The sequence below is a fragment of the Dicentrarchus labrax genome, unplaced genomic scaffold (assembly GCF_905237075.1).
Source record: "Dicentrarchus labrax unplaced genomic scaffold, dlabrax2021, whole genome shotgun sequence".
NCBI classification, from domain to species: Eukaryota; Metazoa; Chordata; class Actinopteri; family Moronidae; genus Dicentrarchus; species Dicentrarchus labrax.
Genome location: NW_026136721.1, coordinates 3594538 through 3620974, shown reverse-complemented (window position 1 = coordinate 3620974; position 26437 = coordinate 3594538). Strand labels below are relative to the sequence as shown.

Here is a 26437-nt window from a genome sequence, read left to right as displayed (position 1 = left end):
GATCTTCTTCGTGTCGTCGTCGGTGTTGAAGGAGTTCATGAGGACCAGCGGCACGTCGGCGTTGAAGGTTTTGTTCAGGTGCTGAAAACGAGGGCAACGACAGTTCAGTTGGACCCGACCCTCGGGGGCTCGGAGGTTCTGGTTCTGCTGCGGCGGCGTTTTACCTCGATCTGCTGGACGGTCAGGTCCAGGAAGGTGTTCTCGTTGCGGACGCTGATCAGACTCTTGGGGCCCTTGCAGCCCATGCTGGTTCCCAGACCGCCGTTCAGTTTGACCACGGCGAGCTTGTTGAGGCTGGCGCTGACGTTGTCGGGGAGACCCTTCGCTTTGATCTTCTCGTAGGGCTGAATCTGAGCAGACGAACACAAAGGGACTTATTTATTTTCTCAGTGTTAATTAAACTTTAATAAAGTTATTAATTTAGATAAAACTCCTTCTTTTATCTATCCGTCTGTTTTCAACGAGCTCTAACAAAAACTGTTATAAATATAAATTAATGACGGAGGATGTTTGTATCAGGCTGCGTTAGCTTTACTTGGTGACCTTTAGGGACAGACGACCTCTGACCTTTAAAACCTCACCAGCAACACATGACAGCAGAGAAAGGACATGTATTTATGGACAGTGTGTGTGGTGTGTGTGTGTGTGTGTGTGTACAGTAGTGTTTGTGCAGCATTTGTGTAAATATAAAGTTTACTAACTGCAGCTGCAACAATTAAATTGATCAACTTTTAAATTGATCACCAACTATTTTGATAATCGATTGTTTTTTGAGTCATTTATTAAGAAATTCTCTGATTTCAGCTTCTCAGATGTGAATATTTTCTGGTTTCTTTAATCCTCTGTGACAGTAAACTGTGTATTGATTGATGTTATAAATGTAGAGGACAGAAAATATACAATAATCTTCTCAATCACTGATTCAATTAATTATTTATTAACATTTTCCCGTCAGCTCGCTGTCAGATAAGTATAAAATATATATATTTTTAAGGCTCATGTATGTTTTTTTCTGTATTAATCATTATTTATTTATATTTAAGACACTTTGTCATCATAATCTTTATTACTGGCAGAAATGTTCTTAATCTTTTCTTAATCTCAACAACTTTAAAGTCGACTCATTTTGTTCCTTCCTGACGATAAGATGGTAACTCTGCAATCATCCTCTCGTTTCCTGTCCCCTCTGCCCTCTGTCGGCTGATAAGAAGTTTAAAAACAGTTGTTTTGTGGTTTATTTGATTCTCTCCATTGCCTCTAAGAGACGATCGGTATGTTAATCGGAGTCGAGCAGTCACACAGGAGACAAATGTCAGCGTCTGCCCGACCTCACCGCCCTAAAATCAGACTTTTCAAATGCTGCGGCGGTCAGACTATTCTTGGTCCTAACCTTCACTGTACACGGGTATTTTAGGAACACTGGGAGTGTGTGTGTGTGTGTGTGTGTGTGTGTGTGTGTGTGTGTGTGAAATGTCACCGTGCTGATAAATAGTTGGCTTCAGCCTGAATGTTCTCTGTGCTCGGATCCGGTTTCGTTAGCTTGTTTCCGAGAGCACGAGGCTCGTCTCGGCTCTGTAGTCGGACGGTTTAAAGAGTCGGACGAGAGTCGGATGATAAGACGGGTTTCACTTTCACCTCCAGTGCAGAGATTCAGTTCACTGTCCCGCTGCAGGAATGTGTGCGGCGTACGTGGAGGTTCATAGTTTAGATTTGAGTTTCAGCCCCATTGATAGCGCCACCACACCGCGACCAAAACACATTATTATGGAGATAATAAGTCATTATTTTAAGATACTAAGTCATTATTTTAAGATACTAAATCATTATTTTAAGATACTAAGTCATTATTTTGAGATACTAAGTCATTATTTTGAGATATTAAGTCATTATTTTAAGATATTAAGTCATTATTTTGAGATACTAAGTCATTATTTTGAGATATTAAGTCATTATTTTAAGATACTATGTCATTATTTTGAGATAAAAAGTCATTATTTTGAGATACTAAGTCATTATTTTGAGATACTAAGTCATTATTTTAAGATACTAAGTCATTATTTTGAGATATTAAGTCATTATTTTGAGATACTAAGTCATTATTTTAAGATACTAAGTCATTATTTTGAGATATTAAGTCATTATTTTGAGATATTAAGTCATTATTTTGAGATACTAAGTCATTATTTTGAGATAAAAAGTCATTATTTAGTTAGAGTTGAGCTTGTTTACGTCTATCTCAGTTAACACTTTCCTGTTCTGACGTCTGAGCTGAGCTCCAGTATGAACGCTGACCTTGGATTACAGCACAGAGGGGTTGCAACATGAAGCCCTGGCCTCCGGTAACCGTGTGACCGGCGGTATCTGGCGCTTACCGAGTCCTCCGGCGGCCGGTTGATCTTGGCCCAGTCGACCGAAGGACCTTTGACCTGCAGGAATCTGTGGAAGATCTTCTTAAAGCCATCGAAATCTTTTCTGGAGATCTGAAACAGAACAAACCAAACTTCAGCTGGAAACTGGAAATCCACATTTCACATCGGGATCATTTCAATAAATCACTCGTGTTGATCAGCAGAGACACAATAAACACATCTTTAAGGTCTGAGGTTCCTCTTTGTGATTCTTACTGAAGTAAAAGACCAAAACCAACAACAGGTTGCAGCTCACAGAGAAAACTGGTTCCTACTGAAGTCTCATTTAAAAAAAGGCTCAATAATTTCCTAAAACAGCTGCTCAGAGGAAATTTGTCGGGGACTATTTTCAGCGGCGGATTGATCCACAGTGGGTGCTCAGGCAGGAGGCAGATTTATTTCTAATAAGAAGTTAATTATTGTTGTTGAACCGGAGCTTCAGTGTTTGTTTGTGTCACAGTTTAACTCGTAACTATTTATTTTCTTTAGCAGGGACAATGTTTAATACATGTGTGGCACCAGATGAAGCTCATTTTCTTCTGTAGACTCGGGGCGGAGGTCAGCAGTACGCAGGTTACAAACATAAAAGAGGATGTTTGTGGGATTCAAACTACAGTGTGTGCTCACTGATGAAATAATTAATATTCTTAACTGAAATGAATCTGGTCTTTGAGGAGTTAAATGATCCGATCCACCTTAAATCCTGTCAGAAGAGTCCAAACGGCTCGATGATGCTACATCTTGAATCTTGGGACTTCTCGTTGAACAGCGTGTCCGTGGCGAAAACAGGAAGTTGTTGTAACTCCCAATCTGAACACATCTACGTGCCGATATTCAGTCAGAGCGTCGTTGTCTTCTGTTACTCTTTTGATGGTGTGGTTTACACAGGAAGTGATCTCTTGTGACCGTCCCAAATACGGTTGAGCGAAAGTATTTTACTTTAATTATCTGCTGCAGCTCAACTGTGTGTGTGTGTGTGTGTGTGTGTGTGTGTGTGTGTGTCCTCAGGGTTGTTCACCTCCTGTCTGTGTGCTGTGTGATAAGACGACCTAATGGACTCTCTGTATGCAACACTTTACAAATATTTGTTCTATAAATGTAACAGAAACGTTTTTAAGGCCTCGAACTGAATTTATTCCAGTTAAATGTGAATAAAAAAAATAACAAAAACACACAAAACTGTAAAAGACGGACGGTTATAAAGAATATAAAGTATTTATTCACATCTGGTTTAACTCTTGTTGTGAGCGATCCGAGTCTTTAGCCAGTTTTTATGCGTTTCACGGCCACCGTAGTTTCTCCTCCGTGCGTAGAAGTGGAGGGTGAAGCGAGTGAGTTGCAATCTGCAATGCTCAATCCCACTAAATCCTGAACACTGGACCTTTAAGTTGTAAGTTGCCCGATATATATATATATATATATATAGATATATATATATCGGGCGGCAGTAGCTCAGTCCAGAGGGACTTGGCTCGGTCCAGCACGGAGCACAGCATCAAGTGTGGACCGGTAGCTGGAGAGGTGTCTGTTCCACCTCCTGGGCACTGCCGAGGTGCCCCTGAGCAAGGCAGCAAACCCCTAACTGCTCCCAAGCCTTGTGTGTAAAGAAATGAGTGAAGAGAGATACTATATATAGTTTCTTGTAATCATCATAGCAGAGAGGAGCTAGCGGACAGCATCGGCCCCGTCCCTGATCCCGGTCCGGTCCTGGTTTTCCCTCCCAGTGATGATATGAAACCAGACAGCTGGTGAGCGAGCGGCTCAGACACACGTAGAGTTGTTTTAGTCGTACAACCGGGATTAACTGTGGTCGAGTGGTTGTTTCAGGAGTAAACTGAGACTTTTGTTTGTAGGGGTGGGGGAGATTTTCTCACCTCTGCCTCGGGCTTGTTGGCCGTATTGAGCAGCGCCTCCAGCTCGCGGTGCATCGACTCCTCGTGCTGCTGACGGAGCTTCTCCTGGAACTCTGTCATCACGCCTCTGGTCAGGTCTGCAGACACACAGACACAGAACAGACCTCCGAGATTAATCCTCATTACAGGAACAAACACAGACAAGAGTTTCCCAGAGTTTGTTCATCATGGTTGAAGTTACAGGATGAAAAAACAACCAGAAACAAACTGGATTTCTTTTATTTTCTGAGTCTAAAAATACTCGAGTTGACCTTGAACAACCTGGAACAAGTTTTTAAATGTCTGAAGTGAAGTCTGTAATATCTCAATCTGTAGGCTGCGATACAGAAATGTTGTTCTGCCGTGGTGTAATTTGGTAATTTGAAGGATTTTCTAAGTTCACAGTTTTCACAAACAGATAGATTAGATAGAACTTTCTGAGTTTAACAAGACAAAAGCAAATCCTTCATGTTAATATTGTTTATGTAAAAACATCAGATACAAACCCTGAAATGAGTCAGAACAAGCTGCATTATAAACTTACCAGCTACAGTTAGAGACATTTTTTACCACAATTTGCATAAAAAACAAACGATAAGATCTGTGGAAAGGAAGTGGCGGCGGGTGGCGGTGGCGTGCGGTGGCGGCGGCGTGCAGGTTCGGGTGTCGGCTCACAGTGAGTTCATGTGTTCGTTAAAAATGGTCCCGGTGAAAAAGTGAAGCAGCTGTGAGTGAACAACAGACCTCTTCCTCATCCTCAGCACAGAGGAAGCTCTCAGATCTGCAGCTCCAACCCTGAACTCAACACGGGGGCCGGCCCACAGACAGACACACACCAATCACACACACACACACACACACACACACACACACACACACACACACCAATCACACACACACACTTACTGATTGAGCAACTTATTGTCTCAGCACTAATCGTCATGTGTAAGGCACTCAGGAGCACACACACTCACAGACACACACACACACACACACAGACACACACACAAACACACACAGACACACACACAAACACACACACACACACACACACACACACATACAGACACATAGACAGTGTGTGTGTGTGTGTGTGTGTGTGTGTGTGTGTGTGTGTGTGTGTGTGTGTGTTTGTGTGGGTGTGGGTGTGTTTTTGTTGTGTGTGTGTGTGTGTGTGCTCCTGAGTGCCTTACACATGACGATTAGTGCTGAGACAATAAGTTGCTCAATCAGTTAGTTGATGTAACTGACTAAGAGAACTTACATTGCGAGAATAAAATCGTAACATTGCGAGAATAAAATCGTAACATTGCGAGAATAAAATCGTAACATTGCGAGAATAAAGTCGTAACATTGCGAGAATAAAGTCGTAACATTGCGAGAACAAAGTCGTAACATTACGAGAATAAAGTCGTAACATTGCAAGAATAAAGTCATAACATTACTAGAATAAAGTCGTAATATTACAAGAATAAAATTGTAACATTGCGAGAATAAAGTCGTAACATTACTAGAATAAAGTCGTAACATTACGAGAATAAAGTCGTAACATTGCGAGAATAAAGTCGTAACATTGCGAGAATAAAGTCGTAATATTACTAGAATAAAGTCATAACATTACTAGAATGAAGTTGTAACATTGCGAGAATAAAGTTGTAACATTGTGAGAATAAAGTCGTAATATTGTGAGAATAAAGTCGTAATATTACGAGAATAAAGTCATAACATTGTGAGAATAAAGTCGTAACATTACTAGAATAAAGTCGTAACATTACGAGAATAAAGTCGTAACATTGCGAGAATAAAGTCGTAATATTACTAGAATAAAGTCATAACATTACTAGAATAAAGTTGTAACATTGCGAGAATAAAGTCGTAATATTGTGAGAATAAAGTCGTAATATTACGAGAATAAAGTCATAACATTGCGAGAATAAAGTCGTAACATTACTAGAATAAAGTCGTAACATTACGAGAATAAAGTTGTAACATTGCGAGAATAAAGTCGTAACATTACGAGAATAAAGTCGTAACATTGCGAGAATAAAGTTGTAATATTACTAGAATAAAGTTGTAACATTGCGAGAATAAAGTCGTAATATTACGAGAATAAAGTCGTAACATTGCGAGAATAAAGTCGTAATATTACGAGAATAAAGTAAACTGTTTAAGGACGAAATGATCAATGCGTTAGTTTACCTGTTGACTGTACGGTACGACTGAGACAAACAGCGGCTGCTTGGCTCAGGCTGAGGCTGCTGATTGGTTGAGCTGCTCACGTCAGATCTTGAAAACTCTACCGAAGCTTCTTTCTCATTAAAACAACTTTATTCTGGTAATATTACGCCCAAAAAAGTCTGGCTCTTAGTCTGGCCCTAATACTCTGTCGTACTGTGAAGAAAACTAAATGAAATAGTTATTTTTAGAAGTTTAGATTATTATTTAAGATGAACAATCTCAGTCTGCGTTAAAAAAACAACCGACGAGCTGAAAGAACAACGAGGAGAAAACACAGAATCTGACAAAAAAGAAGAATATTAAGTCTGTTTGATTGTTAAAAATAAAGAAAATACACAACACGGACAAATAATTATATAAAAAGTTCCTTAAAATATCAGGAGAACTCATCTCTGATCAATATTCAGGCAATAATCTCTTCCTGCAGTTTACAGTTGATCAGCTGTTTGTTGTTATTATTGATTGTAATCACTGTTTACTCACTAATAGAATTAAGATTATTACACTTTATTGTAGTCGAACGTTGAACAAACAATTAGAGTTTGAGACTTTATGATTTTACATTGTTTGTCTCCATGGTTTTATTTTTATTGATGTTTTTTTTTTTTTTTTTTTACATTTTATTGTATTTCAGCCTTTCAACAGTTTATTGATTGTTGTTTCTAATGTGAAACACTTTGAGCTGAGTGTTTGTATGAAAGGTAAATAATAAATTAATAAAGGTGAGTAATTACTGTCGGCAGGAGTTTAAAGAGTTCAGAAGGGACAAACTTGCATTAGTTTCAGTTGGAACATAAAAGGTAAAGCAGAAGATTATAACATTAAATGATCAGTTATTGTCAGTTTATATTTATTTATTGATCATTTATTGATCTTCAGTGGGTGACAGACAGACAGAGCAGTAATGTGCATCGACTCTGCAGCAGTTTATTAACTGTGAATTCAATTATAGAAGATTTAATGTTTGAGATATATTCAATATTTATGTAGAGTTCAGAGATTGGGGGATTATATTTAGAGTTTTATTGGCAGTTAAAGGTTATTAATTAACAGATATGGCGGCTAAAAGAGCTTTAAACATGAGGAATATGATGGACATTAAATTTAGGAAGCACTAATCAAACCGTTGGGAGACAGAAAGGTTATATTTAATCCCACTGATTTAAATCAGACTGGATTTATATATATATATAGTGTTTATGACCCACAGTGTTTATGGAGATCTGAGGAACCTTCACAGGTCGTATCTGACTGTTGTTTTACTTCCATAAAGAACCACATTGTTTATTACAGTCTTACATATTTTCAACCATTTTTTAAAAGATAATCTTAAAGGGACATTGTTTCAGTCACGTGACGCTGGCTCTGAGCGAGAACGCGTTGTGGATCGGTGAGACAGGTAGGCTAGTGCTTTATGTCCCTCTCGGCGATTATAGATTTTCCAACTGGCGGAACGACATGTAAGCCTCCATGGACTGGCCCGTCCAATGTATATACAGATAAAAAATTCTTCACTTACGAGGATAAGTCAGATCATTGGCAGAGGTAATTTTACACCAATATGAACAAAGACATTGATTTTAGCTAATAAAATACTTAAAACTCTACACAATGTCCCTTTAAAGATTTGGTGGTTTGGTGTTATTTTAAAGGACGGTTCATTATGGGATGTTTTTTAGTTACTTTGTTTTTTGTTTACATCAATATTGTTGGAAAATGTTATTCACAGAACAACTGCACACCCGTATATTCATCAGTAAAAAGATCGTTATGAGATATTAATAATAATTATAACAAACACAGGATTGTTGAGTAGAATAACATACGTTTTTATTTATTTATTTTATAGACTTTAACAGTTAAAGTCTAGTAAACTCGTTCAGTTAAATCTACCAAACACACAAAGAAGAACAATAAGATCCACAGCCTATTTATATTTATCTGAAAATCCTTTTTTTCCAGGTTTTCCAGGTTTTCCAGGTAATTCCAGGTTTTCCAGGACTGATGGGAACTCTGAATACATAAAGTAATAAGATTACTTTTAAAACAGTAGTGAGTAATAGATTACAGTTTCTGAGTATCTATCCAAACACTGATTTTAATATTGTTTATTCTAAAGTTGATTTGTTTGTGTATTTGTGTCTTTGTGTAGTGATTTACTTTAGTAACTAATTACTATCAGTAATAATATTACAGTTACCCCCCTCACAAATAATTAGTTACATTACTGTCACATCCTTGGATTTATTTATGTAATTAGAAACTAGTTTGGAAGATGAAAATAATCAGATTACTTTTATTTTAACAAACAAAACTGGATTTTAATCGTCGTTAAGTTTGAATTTTGGGAAGAAACGACACAATTACTAATTCTGTAACATAGTGTAACTAATTACTGTTGGCAGGGAGTAATAAGTAAAGTAGTAATAATACTTTTTAATAGAGTAATGAGTAATAAATTACATTTTGTTGAGTAACTAGCTCTGGTTTTAATAATATGGAAGCTAAAAAAAAAAGATCCTGTAAATCAAAATAATGAGAAACTTTATCAGAATAAAAACTTTACGATACTAAATCAATATATTAAGAAAGTTTCTCACTTTAAAGACTCACAGGATCTTTTTTATTTCCAGTCACACTGACAGAAATTAATTAATTATACAGTTTATATTAAAGTTGATTTGTTTATTTATTGCTCACACACACACACACATACATATATATATTTATTAATTATTTTTTGCCTTTTAATATATACACACACACACACACACACAAGCGCGTTTACAGTTTTATCTATTTTATTTTAATATATTTTTTTAAGACACACACTTACTATTTTATTTATTTATTTTAATTTTAATATATATATTTTTTTAAGACACGCACATGCTTACTATTTTATTTATTTATTTTATTTTAATATATTATTTAATACATACATTATATATATAATGTATATAAAGTGAGTTTAATAGAAGTTATATAGGGGCAGAAGCACTCATGTTTTAATGAAGCTGCAGACAAACAGTTGACAAACAGCCACAGTCTGTCAGAGGAACCGTTACCCACCTGTACCGGTACCGGTACCGGGAGAGAAACACAGCCAACCGGGGACAACCGGGGACAACCGGGGACAACCTCACACCGACAGACTACCGCTAACAGCCGGTGGACCCCGTTTTAAAACCGGACCAGTGAAGTTAACGGGTTTAAAATGGCGCTAGTGTCCTCCTCCTCCTCCTGATGCTTCCGTTAACCGACAGAGAGGCTGCCTGCGGCGCGAAACCACAGCCCACAGCCGGTGACGTAGCGTGAAGAGAAGACCGGTGATTGGTTGAAGTTTCCCGTCAATCACAGGAGGAGTTGACAGCATGTCCCGCCCACCCAGCATGGTCTATTTTTAGTTCAATAACACTTATTTTATTTAATTATATCTCTTTTAAATAAAGTTTCATTTCAGTTTTATTCTAATAATAATAATAATAATAATAATAAACTCTTAATATTTAATTATATCTCATTTAAATAAAGTTTCATTTCAATTTTATTCTAATAATAATAATAATAAACTCTTAATATTTAATTATATCTCATTTAAATAAAGTTTTATTTCAGTTTTATTCTACTTTTCTAATAATAATAATAATAATAAACTAAAAAATAATTATATTTAATTTAAATAAAGTTTTATTTATTTAGCTTTAAATAGTTGTTTTAATGATATTTTTGTCACATTCTGTGTGCTGGTTTAATTCAGTTAATATGTTTGTTTTCGTTTCAACTGTATCCAGTTTTAAGATGAGATAAACTTTTATTAACTCAGGTTTTACAGCAGCAACAGCAAAAGAAGAATAAAACACAGGATGTTTACAGGCAAGAACACAGAAACAAACCAGCATAGTAAGAATAAATACTAATATAAATATAAATACAAATAAATTAAGACAAGCAAAACCTCAATTTCTCTTTATTCTATTACAAAATCTGCCCTTTGATATTTTAGAGTTTAGTAATAATAATAATAACCTGTAATTTTTATCTTTGCACATAAGAGAAAATCATTGAGTATAAAATGGACTAAAGAGATAATAAATAAATAAATGAATAAATAACTGAATAATTGAATGAGGATCAGTTACAAACCTTCTCAGGTATCCATTCATACTCAGTGTGGATCGATGCTGCCTCCATGTGGTTAAAATGAGTCACTGCAAAACACTGCAGGTGTTCAAATGTTTCAGTATTTGCACAGGATTCAATTTCTAATGTGATTGTCTTTTTTAAAATGTTCAAATAAAATAAAATTCTCATTGTATTTTTCAGAAACAATGGTTAAAAGCATCACTTTGTACCAAATATGTGCCACAAACTCCCAGAAAACTTAAAGTCTGCTTCAGTTTTACTTAAAACATTTGTTTACAGCTGCTTTTATTAAGTTAAATCTCTAACTGGACTCTAATTATTTATTGTTTTATACGATTTTAACCTGTTGAAAGCAGCAGAAACCAATAAAACCACCAAAATACATACAGTCACACACACTCTTGTGCAGTTTCATCATCCAATATAATGAACTAACATTATAGTTTGGCATCATCTCACCCAGAAGAGTCTTTATGTGAGTAAATGTGAAAATAATGTATAATAAAAGACATTATCAGCTATGTTAAGCTCTAAAATGTGCGTAAGAAACCCAAAATCCTCCTGTTACAGAGGAAAAGTTCATCATTCTCACTGGAAAGTCATTTTTTATAACTGCAGCTGCTTTACATATAAAATATAAAAGAGAAACAGGAATAAAATAGAAGATTATTCTCATTACTTATATTACAACGCCATGGCAACGGCTGCACCAGCTTCTGTTTAAATCTGTTTCTAACTTTATTTGTATTTTAACGAACTCCTCCTCGGGGATTGATCGGATCGACTGTCAACCGAACTTCTCACGTTTGATAAAAGTCTCGACCTGAACACATTAACATGCCAATATTAGGTAAGTTAATAAGTAAGCCTTGTTTAATTAATCTTTAATTAAAGTTGTACAACCTTCTGAGTATAACCATAAATACATTTTCCTTCATCTTCAACCAAGTGACAGAAGATGCTCGTGGACATATTCGATCCAATATGGACCCGTTTGATGAACTGAATACATAAAATGTTGACTGTGTGTTTATGTTCGGTTTGTGTCTCGGTGGCGAGCGTTGGATAAAGAGAAAGAGGCATTGAAGAGGCCGATTGTGGGTCAGTTTCTTTGTTGTTTTATTGGTGATAACTTGTTCCGTTACAGTTTATGGACAGCTAGCGCGTGTTATCATCTACCAACAGAGACATTCTCTCGGTGTCTTGCAGACGGAGGCCAGGTTGTGGTCATTGAACAGGTTTTTAATTAAAAAAACCTGAAGAAGTGGCCTAATCACACACACACACACACACACACACACACACACACACACACACACACACACACACACACACACACACACACACACACACACACACACACACACACACACACACACACACACACACACACACACACACACACACACACACACACAGAGAGAGGTGACACACAGACGGCAGCTGGGACGGTTTCAGAAGTGTGGAGCGTTGTTTTCTTCTTCAGAGTCGCGAGCAGCGAGTCTTCTGGGGATCTAAGTGCTGCTGTTGGCCGTCAGGGCGCGACAGTCACTGGGACAGGAAGTCCAGAGCGGTGTCTCGCTCCTCCACCAGCTCGGCCGCCGTGGCGTCCATCTTGGCGCGGGAGAAGTCGTTGATGGGGAGTCCGTCGACCATTTTCCAGGTCTTGTTCTGGTGGGAGACGACGGAGGGAGAGATTAAAGGTTGAGCTTCTGATTTTGGTAGAATTTGGTCAATTTCTGTGTCTCTAGCTTTCTTTTTATTATTATTATTATTATTATTATTATTATTATAATAAATAATAATAATAACAATAATAATAATAAATTCCTGAGCGAGAATCCCCCCCGAAAAACATCTCATCAATTACGGTAAAAGGACATTAGTACTGTTGATTTTAAGTTGGAGTTTTAGACCACATTTTACTGTATAAACAGTTTCTACCATTAGATATGAACTACTTTGTTCCATGTAATTCCTTTAAAATGCCGTATGAATCAGAGTTTTGCTGTTACACAAACTGCTTTTAACCTATTTACAGTTTACAGTCAGTCTCCATAAAATCTACAAACATTTACAGTCTTATGTCTCGAGAACCGATCGACTAAAATACAATAAAATTCCAGGTCAACAACAACCAGGATGTTTGGTCATTTTAATCAGTTTCCATGACTGTAAATCTCTAAACCCCTCAGCGTTCCCAGGATGAGTGTATTCAACAGGACAAACTATTTAAAGCTGCCATTTGGTTTTGTACAGGTGTTTTTCAGGTGAAGTGCAGGTGGAGGTTAGTTTCCCCTCAGGGAGGAAGTCCTCGAGGCAAGAAAACAGGTTGACCAACACAGTGTGGAAATTTATCAGACAAAGCCTGCGACCGACAGACAGACAGACAGACAGACAGACAGACAGACAGACAGACAGACAGACAGACAGACACACAGACAGACACACACACACACAGACACCTTGATCTCGACGGGGAAGGAGTAGATGAGGTCCTCTGGGATGCCGTAGGAGTTTCCAGTAGCATACACGCCCATGGAGATGAACTCACCCTGTCGGCAGGAAACACAGCAGCTTTCAGTCAACAACAACAACAACAACAACAACGCATCCAAGATTTGTTTCCACTTTTTACAACAGGAAGAGAGACTTTCTGTCCTGAAATTCAGCCTTGATTCTGTGGATTCTTTGACTCGTGGTCTAAATCCTGTTTCACAAGTTTTCTTTCACCCCAACAATCAAACAATAAAAACATAAATGTTGTTTGTTTGTTTGTTCTTGTATCTTCAAAACTAAATATTGGACTCTTGGCATGTTGTACGCCCAAACAAAGCTCCAAAAACAAAGTTAAAACTAAAAAAGACACCTGACCTGTTGGCCTCCATTACAGGATAGATAGAATAAAATAATACAAAAGTTGAAATTCAGACTTTTTGAAGCTTCTTCAGGAGAATTTTATCAGTTTAAGTGAATTAAAGTCCTTAAACTTTCTCCTAAAGTTAAAATGCTCCAGCTCTTCCCTCCTCACACACTGACCTCCTTGGTGCCGAACCAGATGTCCCTCATGTGGTCGCAGATGGCCTTGGCGGCGGACATGGCGCTGGACAGCTTCCTGGCCTTGATGACGGCGGCGCCGCGCAGCTGCACCGTCTGCGGGAGGAAGGCGAGGAGGAGTCGGTTTGAGAAAGTGGGAACAGAAAACGTCTCTGCCGTCTAATTAAAGCTAATTTAAAGTGATAATTGAATTTAGCGAGCGCTCACAGAGATGAAGTCTCCCCTCAGCCAGGTCTCGTCCTTCACGGCGTCGTAGGCGGGCGTCTCGGTGCCGTGGACGTTGACCTTGGCGTGGTGGACGTCGGGGTACTGGGTGGAGGAGTGGTTCCCCCAGATGATGACGTTCTTCACTTTGTCGGAGGAGACGCCGCAACGCATCGCCACCTGCAGGCGAGGACGGACACAGCAGCGGTGTTATTAAAGGAATGAAAGCGTCGGTAGATAGAGGAGAACATCTGGTGGCAGCTGGATTTCAAACATACGACCTTAAATTCAACTCATACTACCTTTAATCAGTCACTGTAAAGTATTATAGTGTCTGCAGGGACGACCCGTATCACAACAAATATCGGTTTTATTAATTAAACAGAAACAATCCACACAGAAACACAATTTTAACCCAACTTTAGACATTTTTAGTCCCAATAAATGTGGAAAATCAAAGAGTTCTGATCAGGTTTCTGATAATTACCTGATACAGACTTTATATCTGATCAGTTCTGGTACATGTGAGTCTGAGTTTGTCTAAATTTTCACTTCAAAGGCTGTTGGAGGGTCACATGTTTGCTTTAGGGGTTAAGGTTAGGACATGGTGTGTGTGTGTGTGTGTGTGTGTGTGTGTGTGTGTGTGTGTGTGTGTGTGTGTGTGTGTGTGTGTGTGTGTGTGTGTACCTGGGAGCTGGCTCTGTTGTGGTCCAGTCGGGTCAGGCAGGAGAAGTTCTCTTTGGGGATGGAAGGAGCAGACTTGGAGGCGATCAGACAGTTGGTGTTCGCTGGGTTTCCAACCACCAGAACCTGAAAATCAAAAACACGTCTCCGTCAGCGACAAAGTCGGAGAAACGTCTAACAACTGACAACCAGTGAGCGTCTGAGATATCGGCAGTAAAGTTTAGGTGTAGATCATTGGAGGCCAACAGTTTGGGTCGAGGGCTGTAGCTACTGTTAGCTTTAGATATGAGGTTGAGCAGAGGTCAGTTAGTTTTTTACACAACGTCTGTCTCTGTTTTTGCTCTAAAAAAGGTACTGACAAGGAAACTGGAAGAGGAAGAGATCCCAACGAAAATATGAAGTTTAAAAAGGTTCAGAAAAGCTCGAAACTTTTTTAGTAAAATAACGTTTAATTTCCATCATGTTTCATCCATTTTATTATTAATATAGTTTTAATCATAATTATTTTATTCTACCTCACTTCAATATGATTTTAATCGTCTGGTTTTATTTCCCATCCTTTTGTTTTGTGCTTTATTAATAAAGTTATATTATTAAAATGCACATAAAAGATGTTTCACTGCAGGAATCTGACGGTTATCATCAGGTGAAAATAATCTCTCAGTGCCACAGATTAACTACAGAGTACCACAGATTAACCACGAGTACCAAGATTAACCACAGAGTACCACAGATTAACCACAGAGTACCACAGAGTACCCAGATTAACCACAGAGTACCACGATTAACCAGAGTACCACAGATTAACTACAGGTACCACAGATTAACCACAGAGTACCACAGATTAACCACAGAGTACCACAGAGTACCACAGATTAACCACAGAGTACCACAGAGTACCACAGCGAGGGAAGATGACAGTAACAGAAAGTGAAGCTGTTATTACAACCCGATGAGATTCGTTTTATATCCGAGCTGAACCACAATAACAGAGTTTATCTGCAGTCAGAACATCCTCGCTGCTGCAAACTTACTAATAAATACACTAAATAATAATAATAATAATTAGTAATTCAATAATTTCACTGAATTTCCTTACAGAATAAAGACAGCAGTTAAAAAGGTTCAACGTCACTTTCTACCCCCCCCCCACTGAGGCGTCACCTTCACGGTCTTCTTGGCGTACTTGTCCAGGGCGGCTCCCTGGGTCTTGAAGATGGCCACGTTAGCCTTCAGCAGGTCCTTCCTCTCCATGCCCTCCTTCCTCGGCATGGAGCCCACCAAGATAGCGGCGTCGATGTCCTTGAAGCCAACCTCCACCTTGTCGGTGGGGATCACCTCTGTGGGGGGGGGAGGAGGGGGGGAGGCGTTCAGCGAGGAGTCACATTACTTTATATGTTGCTATGCAGTCGGTGGCGATCGTGTAAAAACATTCACACACAGAATACAGAAAACAACTGTAACGTCAGAACCACAAAATAATTTAATTTATTCACTAAATCTGAGATTATTTGTTTCTTTATTTCACAAAAATGTTTAATTAAACCAGAATATCTTTAAGATTATTATTATTATTATTAACAGATTATTGAAGCTCGATATGTTTTAGTAGGAACTGAAACTTGTAAAGATATTTACTGACTGTAAATGAAATAAAAGGTTTTTATTTCTCAGAATAATATAAAGTAACAAACTGAACTGAGATTCAGAGAATATTTTATAAAACTGATTATTTATTGATCTTTATGAACAACCAGTAGAGCTGATATGTTATCTGTCAGCTAACAGTCTGCCCCTCTACAGAACCTATTGATTAGGTGATGTATTGGTACTGATAAGGCTCCTCTGCGCCCTTCGACCTCCTCTGTCGTCTTCCTGTCGTTCTTTCACATCCTCTTTATTTTAAAAGCTGTTCATTAGCTCAGTTCCTCCCTGATACGATCCTGCTGCCTCAGGCCGATGCTACCGATAACTTCTGCTGTCTGTTTATTGGGGGGGGGGGGCTGCTATCAGACTGGACTTCGGTTCAGGGTTCATTGTTGTCCCACCACTGCTCTGATTGGCTGCTGTGGAGGCTCAACCGCCGGCCAATCAGAGGCCTTCTTTTAGACCCTCCTTCCTCCTCCTCCCCTCAGCAGCAGACAGACAGAGGAGGTTATGAAGGACAAATAAGACACACACACACACACACACACACACACACACACACACACACACACTCTGCAGGAAGTTTGTGTAAAACGAGTGATTTGGATGAATTTTGAGCAGATTATTTCCTTGTTTTCTTCCCATTTTAGTCACTTTTTATACAATTCTCTGTCTTTATTGTGTATTTTGTTATTATTTTAATCATTTCCAGTGAGCCAACCTGACTCCTTAACACCTGTATTTACCCGACTGTTTCATGTTAAAACAGCTGCTGTGAAAAAGGTCAACCGACGGCAGTTTTTCCTCTGAACAGTAGCATCAGTTTGACCACAGCAGAGGATAATCTTCCAGGATATTTGGTCATTTTAATCAATTTCAACGAGTTTTCATGCCTTGGAAACTAGTTTCTACATTTCCAGGTTTTCCAGGCCCCGTGGGAACCTTGATTTTAGATTTAAAAAACAGGCAAGGCTGGTTGAGACACACAGTAAGACCGTCGGCTCACCCCTCAGCAGCGGCAGGGCGCAGTCCTGCAGCTCCATGACGACTCCGTCCAGAACCGGCAGCATGGGGGGGATGTCCAACAGGACCAAGATGATCGGCTGAAACACAAAACACGGATTATTTTATTAAACAGTTAAACCTTCAATGAAAGTCTCATCTGGATACATTCAGGGACACTAAATGTTTTATATTGTAACGTGGCCACACAATCACGTTTTTTTTTAATTAAAATGAACAAATGCCAGATTTTATTTTCATTTCTTATTAGGTTAAAACTTTATAAAACTTTCTAAAAAACAAAAAAGAGGTTTCTAGCTGACATTACGGATCCTGTGGAAGGTTTCTCACACTTTTATTATACAGTCCTACAACTGTTTTCATTCATTACGTTACGTCGTTACGGCACATTAAATAAATAAAAATGTGTCTCTAGGTGTCTGATTTATGTTATAATCTTTACTGTACCAACATTGTTTCTTTAATTTTAGCACAGATTGAATGGAATAATATAATTAATGGTGGAAAAACTGCTCAGTAAAGAGGACGAATCACCAAACCCCATTCAAAAAACTGCAATGTAGCTTCATCGTCCATACTGGCAATAACAGAAACAGCAGGTACCTGATGACACTCTCTAATCCGGCATTCAGGATTACAATCCAGCTGTTAACCTACAAACACCTTGTCTTCTGTTTGAGGCTTTATTAGGACACCTTCCTTCATCATCAGCTGACGGCATCCTCTCACTAAACCACGTATTATTCACGGTGAATTCATTATGTAACAGCGAGCGGCGGTCTGTGCAGTGATCGGCTTCAGGGTGAGGAAGGGGGGGAGGGGGGGGCTGCAGGTTATGCAATCAGAGTTCAGGTCTTACCTGGTCCTTCCCGAACACATCTCCCTTGGCGATGCTGTACAGCAGGGAGTAGGCGATCTGGCCAGCAGCGCCGGTCACCACAACACGGATTGGTTCAGCCTGGAGGGAAACAAACAGGTTTGGTTCATATGTGTGTGTCTGACCTAGATAACGGAGGGAGGAGGAAACGGAGCGGCAGTAACCGGCATTGTTGGTGTGAACTGGCTGGATCACTTCGATGTTATAAAGCCTACATTTAACGGATGAATCCTCAAAGTGAGGCTGCTGGTTCACGAGGCCTCTATCAGTGGCTCCTCCTCCTCCTGTGGCCCTTTGAATGAAGAGGACTTGTAACCAAACTCCATAAAGAAAAGGGTGAAATGTAGAATGACCTTGCGTACTGGAAAGGGTAGATAGGACATTCAGTTTAATTTTAGATCTTAGTTTTAGTGGTGGATGTCACTCTTTAATTCGGCATGTGTGCCACCAATCAGACTGCAGATAAACTTTTCAAAAAACTCTGCTTTTATTATTTATCACAGACTTGTAACCAAACTCCATAAAGAAAATCGTTAAATGTAAAATGACCTTGCGTATTGGAAAGGGTAGGTAGGACATTCAGGTTACTTCTAGAGATCATCTTTAGTAGTTGCTGTCACTCTTTAATTCGGCAGATGTGCCACCAGTCAGACTGCAGACAGACACTCAGATTTTATGACTGATCACACAACTGTGCCGCTCTTCGCTGTGCGGATTAATGAATGAAAAAGGGGCAAAAACAGTCCGATAACAGAAGCAGAGTTCTTTATATTACCGCCGAATTAACCAACGTTTTCAGCACACTCATAAACAAACTCGCATTACATGACAACTGCATGCATCTCGTCTGAGGAGCAATGACTCGTTAAATTATCCGATTTGTGAGCGGAGATTTGCACAGATGCTGTGGTGACAGGATAAAAGAATAGGCCTTGGATGCAACCACGCCACAGCCTGCTCATTGACTAACATGGAGTCCAGATGCATGAATGCACAGCCGACAAACAAACAGCTGAAACAAGCTGCTGATGATCATTTAACCATTAAAGCATTAAAGTCTGCAGTTAAATCAAAACGCTGCTTTCTTTCTCAATGTCAACTGCATCATTTTAGCTCACATTTAAACGCTTTAAGGATAAAAACGCGTTAATAAAGGTCGTTTATAACATTAATATCACCCCACCGAGCAGTGGGGGGTCGGTCTTACCATTTTCTGGTACCGGGAGGAGATGCTCTGGGTGTACGGTGGCTCGCTGCTCTCAGGCGGACTGGACGGGAGGGTCACCTCTATCCTGCTATTGTAAAGTCAGGCGGTGACACGACTCTTCCCGCGCTCGCTACGGGACTTGTAGTCGTTTTTATGACAGGAACTGAGGCGTTTCAAGCGGGCCGAGTCGACACAGGGAACACACTCTCCCACGATGCACCGCTCTCTGCTGTCGTCGCGCCATATACGGAAGAGGATTTTATGAAAAAGGTCCTTTTTCTGAAGGGCTCAGAGGGCGCGTTTGGCGACACCTGGTGGCCGAGAGGCGGTACTGCAGCAGAGCGGCGCTTCAATATGCATATTTCTTATTATTCTTAATGCACAACAATAACAGCAGATAATATAAAATAAAGTGTACAATGAGCACAAATAGTGAACACAATAAAAGGGTTCTCACTCTTTTCCAGGACCTTTTCCAGGACCTTTTCCAGGACCTTTTCCAGGAGTTTTGCTCACAAACAGTCGTATAATTTACCAGTTGGCCCAGTATTGGCTTTAACTCCAGTTTAATCCAGTGTGTGTCTTACTTATAAAGGCGATCTGAGTGAGGAGATAAAAGATAATAATCATTTTTCAGGACAACATCGATTATTTCTAGGTAATTTGCTCATTTTAATCAGTTTCCAGGTGTGACCGGAAAACTAGTGTATAAATTTCCATGTTTTCCAGAACTAACTATATCTGCAGGAAGTTTGAGTGAAGCAAGAGATTTAAATGCATTTTATGCAGATTATTTTCTGTGAATGTTGATCCGAGATGAGTTTTCCTGATCTTTTAAGGAACTTTTTTACAAATTCTCTGTCTGTATTATATATTTAAATGTGTTTATATTTGTCTTTTTGTGTTTTCTTCTCATTCTTCTATCAGTTCTTTGGCTGTTTATCAGAGAGTGAAGCTCTGAGTTCGTAAATAATAACCTAAACTTTAAAAACAACTACTTCTGTTAAGTTTTCTACACAGAAATTAATGAAATAAATTAGATATAGACCTTAAAACCCCTTAAACTCAAGAAGAATTTGCGACCCTCTATGAGCCAGATCACCTTAAGAGCCCCTGTTAAGCGGCACTACGAGCGCCGCCGTGTACGATGCAGGACGTTAAGCAGCTTCACTGAATGATCCTTTAAGTGACTTAAAGGTCCCATGAAAGAGAAAGTGCTTTTTCTGAGTGTTAATTTAATGTTCTGTTGGTATATAAAGCCGACCGGGTCCTGTTTTAAATCTCTGCTTAAAGGTCCAGTGTGTGACGTTGAGGAGGATCCATTATAATATAATAAAAAATACTCTTATTGTTGTACTTCCTGTGAGCTTTTGTCTTATTTTGACATACTTCTGATAAAATACAGGATGTGTCACAGAAAAAAGGATTTTATGTTGATATTTAATCTCCTGACTGAAACAGGAAGTAAATGTTTGTATTGTAACTGTTAATGTTGGGTTATAAATCAGTGGTTCCCAACCTGAGGGTCGCGACCCCCACTAGGGGTCGACAAAGCTTCACTGGGGGCTGCGAGGCCTTCTTGAGTTTAAGGTGTGCTAGAAAACTTAAAACAACATTTTGTTCATTGTTAATTGTAAATAGGGACAATAAAACTGCTGATTAAGTCTTTTTGATTGTTAAAAATAATTTAAAAATACAGAATACAGACAGAGAATTGGATAAAAAGGAAATAATCTGCTCAAAATTCAACCAAATCTCTCGTTTTACACAAACTTCCTGCAGTTTCTTGTTCCCTGGTTGTCAAATACACTTAAAATATCTGAATTTACATTTATCCTCCTTTTAAATTACAAAGATTACATCTGTTACACTGTGAAAAACATCATTAAGTTACGATAAATACACTGAAATATTAATAAAATTACAACAATATCCTGTGAATTTACATGTCTGGTGTAAAATAATGTGAAAAATCTGTAAATAATAATAAAATTACTGCTTATTAAAAGAAATAAAGACGGTTAAAATACATTTGCAGATATTTACTGTTTATTTAATAGATTAGACTAAAATTAAATTCACGTTTAATACTGTTAATAATTGTTTTTTAATTATGTAAAATTAGTGACATTAACAGTATAAACAGTATTTATATGTAATTGTACAAGGATTTGTTTATTAACTGACAGATATCTTGTATAATTATGGAAGTTGAATAAATGTTGTTTATCAGTGTATAAGTGTTAGTAAACTGTCCAATATCAGTGAGAACAGCAATAATTACTATAATTTCACAGATAATAACTTTTATTACAGGTAAAAATCAAACAATAAAAGCACTCTGCAGTGAATATAAGCCTGATTATTTGTCTTATAGCAGAGTTCACCTGTATTTATAGATCATTTAGTTGGTTTTACAGTGTGAATATCTTTAATTAAACATTAAAAAGACAAAAAAACAACAAGATTTTATGTCAAATTAAAGCTAAAAACTGTATTTTAATTATAGAAAATTACTGTATTTTCCCAATTTAGTTATTTTCTGTTATACAGTGCATTACAATACACAATGGAAGCAACTGGAACGTCATTGGGAGTGAAAACTGTCTGTCTGTGGATTATTCTGGGTCAAAGGTGAAAGGTCAAGTTCACTCCTCCAGACTACAGGAAGTCGTCGGGTTCATTCGCCAGCTGGTTAAGTTGTTGTTGAGCCTCAGAGCTGAGCCGTCTGATCTGCTGGCATTTATAGAGCGGAACAGTCGGGAGGTCAAAGGCAAAATACCACGTTTTATTTGTCTTATTTGTTGAAATTTGACTAAAAACTGCTGTTTTTATCGTCTACGTCGGTGAATTAAGGATTTATTTCCACCAAACCAGAGTTGGTGATTGTTGGAAACACTAACAGAGACGCTTTTAATGAGTTTGATTCTGTTTCTGTCCACTTTGAATGAAGTTTACGATACTATGAGGTTAAATTGGCGTTTTTGTCTCTGGAGTCTGGTGGAGAGTGATAGTGATATTTTGTATGTTTCTGGTCAAACAAAATAACAGTTTCACATCTAACTCTGAATTAAAAGTTTATTTTGACCAAATCAGTGTTGCTGATTGTTGGAAAGACTTACAAAGGCAGTTTTGGTGAGTTTTATTTTCTTTCTGTCCAGTTTAAGTGCGTTTTTTTTTACGATGATCTGAAGGTAAAATGAGTGTTTCTGTCTCTGGAGTCTGGTGGAGAGTGACAGCGATAGGTCTATCTCTGTAGGGATCCTTTCGTTTGTCAACCAGCTGCAACCTGACAGGAGAGAGGTGAGGATGTTCTTTCAGAGAGAGAGAGAGAGAGAGAGAGAGAGAGAGAGAGAGAGGGTTCAGTTATCCTTCAGCCTATCAAGGACACCAGCAGCCATGTTGGATCTGCGAGGTTCAGTTTCATTAGAAGAGGCTGCAGTTCGGGGCAGGAGCTGGCCTCGGTGCTGATAGTCTGCAGCATCAAGAGAGCGGCAACCACCAGAGAGCAGAGCAGGAAGCCCCCTTTTACTCAGCCTTCAAAGTAAAAGCATGAATGTTGTTGCTTTATTATTATATGGAGAGTTTTATTATTAGATTTTAAAAGGATGTTTAATTTTTTTTATTTATTTACATCAGTGCATTGTTCGCTTAACATATTGAAGTTTCCCATCTTTTATATATTTTACTTTTTTTGGAACAGCAATTTCTTTCAGGATAAATAAAGTTTTATTTATATTATATTTTTATTATATATTTTATTTTATCTAAATAAAATAATTTTGTATATTATTTTTGTGTATTAAATAATTAAATAACAATGACTTTTTCCACCCCTACCACTAAAACATTAGAGTACAGCTTTAAAATAATATATAATATATATAATATATGAGACATTTAAAGACCAACCACAATAAATGTTAAAGCCTCATCACACTGAATATAGTATTTAGGTGTAAAATGGGTTAAATTAGTTTTAAATAAAGTTTTGAAATAACTATATGAAGCAAACATTCAGACTTTTTCTCTCATAATTTTGACTGTAAAAGTTATTTTACTCCCAATGAGTACTTTTATAACATTTTAATATTCTTTCTGTACTATAAAGAGTTTCTACTAAAAACTTGTTTCTTGTTGGCAATTTGTAATAAAATCTTTCAGACACAAACATCAGCGGACAGCAGTCAGACTCTTCAGTGACATAATGCAACATCTGTAACATCAGCCAACACTTTATGTTATACCTGAACTGTGCAAATACACATTTATATATATATATTAGACCTGTTATGCACATTTATAGCCTTTACTACCTTTAAATTACACTGCTGTATATATATTAATGTTTTGTCCTGTGCAATCACAAGCTGTAGATAGTGTACATACAACTCTTCTATTTTTATTATAGTGTGTATTTCTTCTATTCTATTTTTATTTGATGTGTATTTAATTCTAATCTATTATGTTGTGTTGAATCTGAAAATACTGCAGCAAGTGAATTTCCCTCATTTTCAGTATTACTTGTGTTTAATCTCAAACTGGCTGCTGTGAAAAAGGTCTATTGACTAGATGCATATGTGGTTAATTACAGAATCATACCTGGTTTTGAATATAAAGTTTGGTGTTTTTATGCAAAACAAAGATATTGAAATTGCCTTAAAACTCTCTAAACTACGTGTTATATCTTAATTAAACCCTCTTTAAGTTAATAAAGCTAACTTATATTTTAGATATTTTACTTTCGTCTCTGTCCTCTCTGCTTGTTGTTGTTTATTACTTGAAGAAGCTGCGTAAAGTTACAGCAAAACAAATACTCGAAAACGTGATAATAGTTTAGTGCTTTTATTTTGAAGGCTCTGACCGGATGTGGTGTTGTTTCCTGTCTGGCTTCACTTTGGCGCCAACGCTGCCGAGTGAAGACGACTCGCGCTGAATTAATGATGACGCGGTGAGAAAAAGACGCAAACTGCCGAGTTGGAGGCGGGAATCGGGTTTCCGGCGGCCATTTTTTTCTTTACACCTGAAGTCTAACATACGGGAGGGGGGGGGGGGGCGGCTGTTCCCTCATCGAGTTAACCCCCCTCTGTTCACCAACTGCAGACCGATCAGTGATCAACAAACACACCAAACTATCGATCCGATGACTTCATCTGGGAATTTAAAAAATAAGTCCTAACGGTCGAGTGCTGCGTTCAAGGACGCTCCGTCCCCGCGGTTGTCCAGCTGGAGACCCCCCCCCCAACCCCCAACGAACCCGGTTAACTGTCCGAACTCACCTGCGAGGAAACCGCCCGCACCACCAGATACATGGAGGTCAGCAGAGTCAGCATCTTCGGTCCACTCCGGTGTCTCCTGGTCGGTCACTGGCGTCCTCTAAAGCAGAAATGGCGGCTCGACCCAAAACGGTACCGAGAGAAAGACAGAGAGAGAGAGAGAGAGAGAGAGAGACAGGTAGACACCCACAGAGAGAGAGACAGACAGACAGACAGAGAGAGGGTGATACCGCCGCGGCACCGGACCTTACACCGACTGCAGTTCGACTTATAACGGCGTCTTGTGCCTCCGTTTCCCGGGACTCTCTCTCACACACACACACACACACACACACACACACACCTCCACCCGTACCTTTAAACACACACACACACACACACACACACACACACACACACACACACACACACACACACACACTGTCTGGTCCCTTAATGAGATTGAATGGACGCAAATAGCCGCTAAAGCTCTTCATGTGTGATCACAGGTTCGCGTTAAAAAGATACGAGCTGTAATAAAGTAACATAAAATAAAATAAAATAAAAATAAAATAAAATAAAATAAATAAAAATTAAATGGAGGTTTGTGTGGTGACGTAACTGCGGAGGATATTGTGATGTTATGGCTCAGACCCAGAAGGTGCGTTCAAGGGTCACCTGAGGACAATGCAGAGGCACTGTAAAAACCCTGTAATTTAAAGTTTTATTGGTGACACATGCTGCACATTATTACACAAACACAATTTATTATTAATTGTTTATCGAGATGTTATCACCAATTAACTTTCCGTGGGTTTTCTAGGTGACTAACATTAAATCTTTACACTCGTTAATAATTATTTGGATGTATAATGGGATTATGATGATTAATAAAGTAAAAGAAAAACAAAAATTGCTCTACAGGATTATAATTCTTACATTTTTATAACTATATACGTTCATTTAACTCTGAGACTGATTACATCAACATTTTTAAGTAAAACTAACAAAATTTTGTGAGTTAAAAATAATATTCTTGATCAAATAGTTTTTTATTTGTATTGTGAAAACAAAATATTTAAAAACTACTTAATCAGGAATGTTTCTGTAACCTACAAAACGAAGTTAGTGTCACTTAAAATTACTCGTAAAAGCAGCTAATTAATTTAATTTATGTGAGTTTGTTTGGGGGATTATTTCTTTTATTAGGATGTGTTGTGTTGGTTTTACAGTGTACAGATTATTGATCCATACAGCTGATCAGAAAATAACTGGTGGATAAACTGAGTTTACTGAGGTTTAGCTATCAGCTCGATGCCTAAAAATGTACCTTCTGAATTACCAAAACTTCCACTGGGACACTTCTGATTTATTAACAGACATCAACAGTTTGTTTATAACTTCAGCTTTTGTCAGTTTCTCTATAAATGTAGATTTCTAGAACAGATCAGGTTCAATTTAAACGTTTATAACAAACCAAACTTCATGAACATCTCTTCAGAATTAATTTATTGAGTTACAGGTGATTTTTACAGATCTTGACCTCACTAATAGGGCGGCTGAATGTTGTTATATTTACGTTTCTATACGGGTTTTCCCCCTCCCCCGGTAAAAGGGGGTTACTGGCTTATGAATTTCTTTCTTTGGACTCTTTAAAACATGAAGTTATTTTATAATTATTATTAATTCACTAACTACTGTAGCATCCATGTGAGTCTGTTAAATCCTCCTCACAATAAGTGTAGTTTACAGGCATTACTCGCTGCTGGTGGTCGGGAGGATTAATAACTACACAAATT

The 26437-nt window shown here is 38.2% G+C and overlaps 2 protein-coding genes across 5 annotated transcripts in view; both read right to left on the bottom strand.

Moving 5' to 3' along the window:
* LOC127355046 (UTP--glucose-1-phosphate uridylyltransferase) overlaps nucleotides 1–9793 on the bottom strand; it is a 12688-nt gene extending 2895 nt beyond the window's left edge. The window contains exons 1-5 of one of the 3 annotated variants that reach the window (XM_051385509.1): nucleotides 9611–9793; nucleotides 4283–4398; nucleotides 2373–2480; nucleotides 165–350; nucleotides 1–81 (exon numbers count right to left, since the gene is read on the bottom strand). The exon at nucleotides 1–81 is cut by the window's left edge and continues 53 nt beyond it. In XM_051385509.1, the coding sequence (XP_051241469.1) occupies nucleotides 1–81; nucleotides 165–350; nucleotides 2373–2480; nucleotides 4283–4381 (474 nt within the window). In that variant the 5' untranslated portion in view covers nucleotides 4382–4398; nucleotides 9611–9793. Of the gene's footprint in view, nucleotides 82–164; nucleotides 351–2372; nucleotides 2481–4282; nucleotides 4399–4844; nucleotides 5080–9610 lie in introns of those variants that run through there. The other 2 variants (XM_051385508.1, XM_051385510.1) reach the window with 2 other exon arrangements.
* A 1993-nt stretch (nucleotides 9794–11786) lies between these two features.
* On the bottom strand, nucleotides 11787–24818 carry LOC127355049 (malate dehydrogenase, cytoplasmic-like). 2 transcript variants are annotated; one of them, XM_051385518.1, is made up of 9 exons: nucleotides 24663–24818; nucleotides 18159–18257; nucleotides 17283–17379; nucleotides 15794–15969; nucleotides 14633–14755; nucleotides 13949–14125; nucleotides 13724–13837; nucleotides 13150–13239; nucleotides 11787–12355 (listed from the first exon to the last, which is right to left on the bottom strand). In XM_051385518.1, exons 1-9 carry the CDS (start codon nucleotides 24714–24716, stop codon nucleotides 12233–12235), a joined length of 1053 nt encoding a protein of 350 aa, XP_051241478.1. In that variant the 5' UTR covers nucleotides 24717–24818; the 3' UTR covers nucleotides 11787–12232. The 2 variants fall into 2 exon arrangements, with proteins under 2 accessions (XP_051241478.1, XP_051241479.1); XM_051385519.1 differs by lacking the exon at nucleotides 24663–24818 and adding an exon at nucleotides 19384–19552.
* Between the last annotated feature and the right edge of the window lie 1619 nt (nucleotides 24819–26437).

What these genes read in the sequence shown, in the direction of transcription:
- LOC127355049 (XM_051385518.1), bottom strand. Translation starts at nt 24,716, where the DNA reads ATGCTGACTCTGCTGACCTCCATGTATCTGGTGGTGCGGGCGGTTTCC. An exon ending in TGCGGGCGGTTTCCTCGCAG is followed by an intron (nt 18,258 to 24,662) that starts GTGAGTTCGGAC and finishes GTTTCCCTCCAG; the next exon opens with GCTGAACCAATCCGTGTTGT. An exon ending in ACAACAGAGCCAGCTCCCAG is followed by an intron (nt 14,126 to 14,632) that starts GTACACACACAC and finishes CCTCGCCTGCAG; the next exon opens with GTGGCGATGCGTTGCGGCGT.